The sequence below is a fragment of the Perna viridis genome, chromosome 9 (genome assembly GCF_037379345.1).
Source record: "Perna viridis isolate PV_CMFRI_1.1 ecotype Kerala chromosome 9, ASM3737934v1, whole genome shotgun sequence".
Lineage (NCBI taxonomy): Eukaryota > Metazoa > Mollusca > Bivalvia > Mytilida > Mytilidae > Perna > Perna viridis.
In genome coordinates, this window is record NC_142453.1 from 26,330,811 (window position 1) to 26,339,693 (window position 8,883).

The 8,883-nt window shown below is 31.1% G+C and overlaps 1 protein-coding gene and 1 pseudogene across 1 annotated transcript; one reads left to right on the plus strand and one right to left on the minus strand.

Moving 5' to 3' along the window:
- Positions 1-151: 151 nt before the first annotated feature.
- LOC148607534 (protein SpAN-like) lies at positions 152-5,185 on the plus strand. The gene is made up of 6 exons (XM_088546217.1): positions 152-377; positions 861-990; positions 1,316-1,435; positions 2,207-2,304; positions 2,677-2,810; positions 4,582-5,185. The coding sequence occupies exons 1-6, from the start codon at positions 159-161 to the stop codon at positions 4,703-4,705; spliced, it is 825 nt and encodes a 274-aa protein (XP_088402343.1). The 5' UTR covers positions 152-158; the 3' UTR covers positions 4,706-5,185.
- Positions 5,186-6,490: 1,305 nt separating this feature from the next.
- Positions 6,491-8,480, minus strand: LOC148607535 (fibrinogen-like protein A; annotated as a pseudogene).
- Between the last annotated feature and the right edge of the window lie 403 nt (positions 8,481-8,883).

Sequence of the window (8,883 nt, forward strand, 5' to 3'; positions counted from 1 at the left end):
ATATAACCTATATTTGGTCATGATATTAAACATTATGGAAGACTGTACATATAAAGAAAGGATAAGACATCGAAGTTGTGACGTCATGTTATTGTGAGCTTTAAACATAAATATATTTTAAGCAAATAAACTTTTTACTGAACAAGTGAATCAAATTTATGTTTCAGTTTGAAACTATTCTTCATGAGTTAGGACATGCTATTGGATTTGGCCACGAACATAGCAGACCAGATCGCGACAACTTCATCACTATTCACCCACATGAAATAAAAGATTACAACAATGGAGTACTTGCCAATAACTTTAATATTTTCAAAACAAAGGCTGGTGTTATTCTTCCGTATGACTTGTCCTCTGTCATGCATTACAGTGCTCATGTAAGGTTTATTACATGTTAATGAAGGTTCAATTTGCATCACCAACGGGAAGTCAATTCTTTTGTTAAAATGTTAATGTGCCGCTTTCTCAACAATGTAATATAAGATGATAAAAACTGTCGAATCTAAACAAAATTAGTAATGTAGATTAAGATTGTTGTGAGCACGGTTTAAAATCGTATTTAAATTTATACGAATGGGACTTAAAAAATGTCTGGTTTGAACAGTTTTAGTGACCATCTAGGGTAACGTTCTTACAAGTTTCACTGTATTTTATATTAGATCAGACATACGACATGGTATTAAGTTGGCATTGATTCCTCTGTCTGCTTTAATGTTTTTGCCAAATGAAAAATGAAAATGATGTCTTGCCCACTATACGCATATGATGATGTTTTGGTGAAAAGTTGAAGAAACGTTTTTGTCGGTATTTTATAGAAAAACGGAACGTTTAAACCTTTTTTCTAAACATTTTTCTTTAAGACATTCGCTATCAATGGACATGCGCTTACCATTACAACGACAGACCCGCTACAACAACTATGGATTGGTCAGGATACTAAACCAAGCTTTCTAGATACCAAGTCTGTCAATATGATTTATGAATGCAACAGTAAGATGAAGTGCATTGCATTAATTTTATTTAGATATATACATATAACATATGCGTTGACATTGTTTTGATACACTTGTATAATAATAATTATGGAAGACGGATATCAATACCACAGCAAGAAACAACCACATCAAATAAATATGACAAGATTTTGCTTGACAATTCTTTGTTAATACAAAGTATGTCTTATTAGAACATGAATATATGTTATTTTTAATTTGATAATTATTTAGTCTGTCATCAATTTTACAGTACAAAATACACTAGTTAGAAAGTATACATTAATAACATCGTAAATCATAACTTTGATATTGTGCTTCAGGACACTGTAAAAATCCTCCTCAATGTAAAGAACCAGCTTATGTCGGACCACAGTGTCAGTGTATATGCCCTGATGGCTTCATCGGCCCAAGATGTGACAAAGTTAAGAATTTAAACTCTGGTAAGAAATAAAATATATGTTTTAGTTTCTGAGATATTTAATACATTATATTTAATATTCACCACGGGACAATGATACTATAAAGAATTTAATTCGGGCGTATCAATTTTCTTGGTTTGGACAAAATAATAAGTCCGTAGATTCTTTAACTTGAGAATTTGACAAATCCATTATACACCCGATACAAATAGATAGGACATTTTGTTTCAGTTGAGAAACAAATTTCGTGGTTTGCCATGCCCGTGAAAACCACGAATATAGTACCACAAAAGCAATTATACTTTCCCTGAAAAGTATAACATTTCTCTCACTGTATATTGTTCAGATAATATTCCAATATTTTCCAATCATCTGAATTTACTGAAGTACTGCAATGGTGGCGATGTCCAGCCATTCATGATAAGATTACTATGAGTTTAATATCAAGTACCGCTCATATCAATTCTTCAAGTCATTCCAATAGCTACATTAATGCAATTGAAAGAAAGTTAAATAACGCAATGAACTTTCAATACAATCTACCTGTGATTTTTATTCCGTAAATAAACAACACAACAAAACTAACAATAAAGTACATCGATACAATAGATGCACGAATCTAATTAAAACACGAATTGAATGTAGATACTTCGTAGACTGAATAATATTTGTTTCTTGCTTTTTTCGAATATTGACCTTTCTGATCTTTCAAGATCAAGATCTTTCAATCTTTCAATTCAAAACTGGAAAATTTGGTATATTTGTAAACTGTATTTCATTTTGATGTTGTAGATTGTGGCGGATTATTAACTAGTCGAGTTGGATATATTGCCTCTCCAAATTACCCAAACAACTACCCTAACAACGAAGATTGCTACTGGTTTATCAAGGTACGAACCTTCTTTAATATCTCGAAAAGAAAACTCTTTTATTTAAGTTTATTTACTCTCACTGACTGATTTACAAACTATACATTACGTGCTAACCGATTTGCCCACTAAACCAATGAAAACACTATTATTTTTTCTTTCCCCTGTTTACCGTTACATTCTTTTCCCCCTTATTTTGTCTCTCCTTTCTCCACATCTACAGATAAAACCTAAATTCGATGTTTATTTTTCTCTTGTTGAAATCCACTGTTAGCAATACGAAAAAAACATAAGTTACATATAATTTTCCACATTTTTTGTGTAATAATGAATTTTGAACATTATTTTGAGTTCATTTAACATGTTACAATCATATAATGTTAAAATTTCTAGGGTGAAGTAGGGTCCCGTATACGTTTGACATTTATAGATTTCCAGTTAGAGAGAACATGTATACCAACTGAATCTCAGCGATATTGTGATCATTTAGATGTCAGAATATATGGAACAGATAAGGCTGGGCAAAGGTAATTGTTGTCTTAATAGAGGGCTTTGGCCTATTTTCAGTATTTTTTATATTGTGCTTGTAAACTAATCAGTGTTGGCAAAGTTTGATATTATTAATGCTATTATTTTCAATAGGACAAGGTTGAGGATAGAAAACGGTAATACAAAACGATAACAATTTCTTAATAAAAGACCAATCTGAAAAAAAAATACAATGTCGACACTTGCTTAAATGGCCACAGCGTCGAAAAATAAATGTTTGCGTGGACAGGATATGGCAAGATGATTAAACGAAACGCCGATTAAGTGTTTATATAACAAGTTTGTTGCTCTACTGTATCAAGAGGAGTGAATATCCTCCCGGTTTCCAAATAATAAGTATCAATACCACACATGTACAATCAAGAGAGAATCCGTTCGCTAGTAGGTATTTAACGTTTTGGTTTTAAAGAGAAGGATTTCAATACGAAGGATCTGAATTGGTGGCAATTCATCACCGGTCGATCTGTTAAACAGAGAAGACCATAACAACCTCTGTGGTATTACAAAAGCATAAACATGATATAACACGACACACAATTTGTGATGCATGTCTTGTGATCATTTTGTCATACCCCGCTAAATGTTCAGAGAATCTGATCACCGCCACGCAGACAGGCTTTTCCCCCTAATTTAATACATTTGTACTTCCCATGCAGCTCCGCACTCCAATGATAGAAAGACCAGTGGCCCTTCTATCAATTTGAAGTCCTCTTGTGTATTTTGGATTTTGTTTGAAAATATTATTCCCAGTAGATGTAATGTGTTCACCATCTTATCTAATCAACGATCTTTATCTAGCTCTTATATTTATATGTCTAATGACACAACCACCAATACTAAAAACAAACTTTTTAAATATCAGATTTAATGTTTTACTGTCCTTTCCATTCTCGGCTTCATGCCGATACCTCTTCATTAGTATTTCTGTAAAAAGCTATCCTAACTCTTGTTAGTTTAACTCTTAGCAAATCTTTTTCAATATCCAAGTACAAATCGGAGATTTTAACGATGCTGGTTATAGTTGTATGGGTGCATGTAGGTCAAGTGACTAGTATCTTTGTAGATTGGGATTCCCGAGTTCCTATAAAGATTATCCGACAATTTTACCGTAACAAAACATAAAGAAATCGATGCGTTTCCTTTTTATAAAACTTTTTATCTTCATGCAATAAACACGCTTAAAAGCGTGTGTCTTTTTCTAAATGACGAAAATCATTTATTTGACTTAAAGCAATGATTCTTCATTTCATGTAAAAATTGTTCTACAATCATTATCATATTTGGATGTTCATTGAATGGGTTAGATGTTTGAATTAATCATGAGTAAAGGTAAATGATGCATCTTAATGGATGTTAAGTTATTGTAATCATATTTTTATATTTTAAAAGTATCTTACATTTACTCTATAAATAAACAGAAGGCTACCCGTCCGAGCATTCTCTATATTATGGCTTGATAACCCCTAACTATGCATATATTAGTTATTTTGCATTTCAAATGGGATGACATGTAAAGACATATTTAACATTTTTTTTAATTTTAAAGTTGTGCAAACTAGCAAAGAACTATCAATATTTTCACTTAGATCTTCTGATTTTGCTTTATGTTATGTTATCAATGTAACATATAAAGAGTTGAAGCTTCAAATGATTGAGATTGTAATTCGTATTATAGTATTATATGATACATTATGTAAAAATGTGCAAGTTTTTTTATTTTTTATTACAATAATTTATTATAAAAAATAGGTACGGACACGTTTGGAACCAAGGACATGTGATAGATCTCAATAACACCGAGCTGATGCTCCATTTCATGTCTGATTCTAGTGCTACAGCTAAAGGATTCATGATCTTATACAAAATAATGTGAAACGTTGACATTGTATATCATTTCATTAAATTTGAACTGTGGCTTTCGCTGTAGGCTAATGTAAAACAGTTTGTACATGTATTTACAATTCTCATTGTTTTGTTTATGGCTTAAGTCTCTTGTAACGATCTTTCATTGGTTTACTGTTAACAAGAATAATAATAAAACCAGCACACATGAGGAAAAACAGTATCAGTATCATATATTGCATTGTAGTTTTAGTTCTTAGTTCTTGTTTTGTTTTTTGTTTTTTTTTTTTGTTGGTTTTGCTTTAATTTCTTTTTTTTCTTTATGTTTGTTTTGTTTTGTTCTTGTGTTCATGGCTTTGGAAACATAATTTCAGGTTCAGATTGAATTTTTTGTTTAGTATATTCTCAAATTAAAATATAAAAAATCAAAATGTTGTTATTTGAATTGCTTTTAGTTAAAATTGTGAACATTTACTAAACATGTTTAAGTCTTTTTAAAGTTAATGTTGATTTTGCCATATCAGATTAGGCGATGCTTAAATGATGTTACGCTTTTTTATCTAGTATGAATAGTGCAGTGTAACAAATTATTGCTTGTACGCTTTATTCAACACTTATTTGTTCAATACTAAAAAAAAAACATTTCGTAGTTTCTAAACATTTACATAAAAAGTAATTAAATTTGCCATTAAGATTGAAGATTTGCATGTACGATGTTTTTTTTATTTATGGCTAAAGATATTAAATATCACGTATTTTAAACCATTCTAACTTTCAATTCGACGATAGTTTCTGCTTTACTGATGACGAACGTTAGAAGAGTTTATATTGGCCATGTTCGTCTTTAGGTCACCTGACCCAAAGGGTCATAGGAGCTATTGCCATCACTTGGTGTATGTCGTTGTCGTACGTCGTCATTTACAATTTTTTGAAACTCTTTGCCTCCGACACCACTAGATCAATTAAAAAGAAATATGCAATGACTATTTTTTAAAGATATTTTGTCTCGAACTGGTGTGGAGAATTTTGATCAGTAGACAAATATGGTCGTTGTGAATATAATTTATACATTGGAGTCAGACAGCATTTTCTTTCTTTTTTTTTGCATTTATCTTCTAAATATTTAGGCTTAGCCAAATGCTGACACAAGTAAAAGTATGTCATATCATATCAGTGTTAAGTATGATGGGATGTATATATGTAGTTAAATGTTTGTGGTGTACTCTGAAGACATATTGGAGATGTTGCACTTTTAAGACTTTTTTGTATCTTTAATGTTAGCACTTTCCGCTGATACTACTTGACCACCTAGAACGAAATGTTTCTTTTGACATCCTATTTGGAACTAATGAAGATTTGTTTTAACAAGACAATTATGGCCGACATTTCTTAAAAGAAAAAAAAATCTCCAAATCGGTCAGGTTAAGCCATTTTGTGACAAAGACCAAAGTAAAATAGTAAGATCGTTTCTCAGTTATTAAACGTTGAGATTTTTTATCAATGGAAAAAAACATGGTCGCTTTTACTCAATAAAAAATTAAATTTAGTACGTTATACATGCTCGTAAGGACCTCAAGTATGAGACACGTGATGGTTAGTCACTTTTAATATAAATAGTTACAATTGCTATTGTTTTATGATAAATGTGTTTGACCTCTGAGACATTTAAATGTTGTAAATTATAGATTACCCGATTTTTGTATATATAGGTGAGGAAAATGTGCATGTTTCCCACAAAGTAAATATTTAAAGCGTAATGTATATTGACGGATATGATATAAATGTATTCATTTTTTATTATTTATGATCGAACCATCATAGTTGCCATCTTGATTGAAAATCCAGATCCTGACCACTTTTTCCACTATAAAAGTTATTCGCCCTTTCTTCCATTGCCTTCTTTGGCATAATGAAACGTCGACGATGAATAATCACAACTTCTATACCACCAACCACTGTCCTCACAACCACTCATTGATGCACAATTGTAACGTGAGTATACATCATTGTCCCTATCAGCGATAGAGAATTTCTGTCCATTATGATATGACATACTATCACCTAAAATTTAAAATATGCTATAAACCAATCCTAATTTGTGTTTTGAAATACCTTTGATATATGTTGAGTTAGACAAAGTTTTACGATACGATACGATAGAGTTGAATAATGAAACATATAGAAACCTATGTGGTCAGATTTTGTTTATATTATAAAGCTAATCTAAAATGTCTAAACAAGTGATAGACACTGATCAAGCAAGCAGGACAAACAACCCTATGGAACAGGTTTTACCTTGTTAGGACACTTTTTCCTGAAAATATTTGAAGTTACCAAAATATATGATATGACCGAACAAACACAATTAAACAAACATATCAATTCAACGAATTCGAATATTGCAAACCTAATGACAATTATAAGCAAATAATGAAGTGAATAAAATAGTGTATGATTTAAATGCTCAATGTTTGTTATAAACAAAGGCATTGAGTGAAAATCAAACTTAATAATTCTAAATTCCATACTTGCATTCCCAGAGTAACCCGAGACTGAAAGTTTATATTCAGAAGAAGAATTTCCGACGCTAAAAGTTGAATATTTGGCGAATGCTTTTCCTGCTTTGAAATTTTCCAAATCAACTCTCATTTGGAAACTTCTTGATGATGTTAATCGATGGATATACTTGTTTCCTTCAATTGAAAATGAAATTTATTAACAATATTATGAATTCATATTTAAAGCAAGAAACTCTTATCATCAACATGTACTTATTTGAAAATAGTGTCAATGTTTACAAAAGTGTATCGCTTAAATAGTATTCCATAGACGATCTGCTTCATTCTTTAAAAAAAAATGTGTGCCAGTAACATTGGCTAATAATTAATATCAACATGTCAAGAACTTCATACTATCGCTTCCAAATGTTGCATTACATCTATAATTTCAGTTGGTCAACTGAATAAATTTAAACTTTTTTCCAAACAAATCCATCAACTAACTTCTACTGGAGTTTCCAAAAAAAAGAAAGAAAAATCAATTAGGAAAAGTAAACTAACCAAGCCAGAATTCTTTCTGTAAATTTCCAAATCCGTTCTAGTATGCAGCCCATTTACGAACGAAGTTTTCTGAACCATCCACACGCCTGACTAAAACCTGTAAATATATTGAAAAATGTAAACTTTTAACATGCATTAATCCATTAGTAAGGAACGATTTACCTTTATCTCAGGTTTAACTTTTTTTTCGATGTTGAAGCTAACAAGTTATGATATAACACGTAAACGTTGAAAAAGAAGAAAAAAAAAAGATAATATAATTGTACGATAATATATATTCCAAATTGGCCGATGTCACCAAGACAATACATTTGGTGTTTAGCCGTGGGATTTCAAAAATTGAAATTTCAAATTACAAAAACAGATTTCGAAACAAGTTTATTATTAAAAACAGTGTGTAAACTTGTTAATGTGATATGAAGAAAATCAAAACACACCAAATATGTTTTAATGATAAACATGTAACTGGCTTTCTATTTCAAATTTGAATCATGCATAACTGTTTTGATGTTCAGCAGTTTACTAACCCAAACATACTAGATGATTTAAGACGGTACTTGCAGTCCAACCACCGCCATCGGTTGTCATGTCACAGTAAACATCTGGTCCACTGTCATGAAAAACGGTGTACACATCACTTTTGCTACTCTTTCTCTTCAGGTCTGAACAATCTCTAACCCTTCCCGCTGAATTTGTCAAAAGGATAAACGAACAAAAACAAGACAAAACAGTTATTAAGCAGAAGTACTGCTGTGTCAAAAACAACAAAAACTGAAATCATAGGATATAGACATAAATAATTCGTGATTTAAGAGGTATAACAGTATTTTGAAAACTGATTGCAACACGATGGAATGTATTGACAAGTAACTGGAACATAAAGGGTTGAGGAGACAGGACTTTGGGACGTTATATTGTATTGACAAATAACTGGAACACAATGCGGTGTGTGGACAAGTATTTGATATATATATTTGTAAAGACAAAACTTGATAATTTTGATGGAATTGAGCTTCCAGTTGATTATGTATATGTGACAAAAAATAGCAATAATTTTGTAAAAAAATCAGGTGGAATAGCAATAATTTACAAAAAATGTCTTCAAAATCTACTTTCATTTGTTGATACGGAGAGTGTATTTGTTCGGTGG

What these genes read in the sequence shown, in the direction of transcription:
- LOC148607534 (XM_088546217.1), top strand. Translation starts at nt 159, where the DNA reads ATGTTTCAGTTTGAAACTATTCTTCATGAGTTAGGACATGCTATTGGA. An exon ending in TCATGCATTACAGTGCTCAT is followed by an intron (nt 378 to 860) that starts GTAAGGTTTATT and finishes TTTTTCTTTAAG; the next exon opens with ACATTCGCTATCAATGGACA. An exon ending in TATGATTTATGAATGCAACA is followed by an intron (nt 991 to 1,315) that starts GTAAGATGAAGT and finishes ATTGTGCTTCAG; the next exon opens with GACACTGTAAAAATCCTCCT.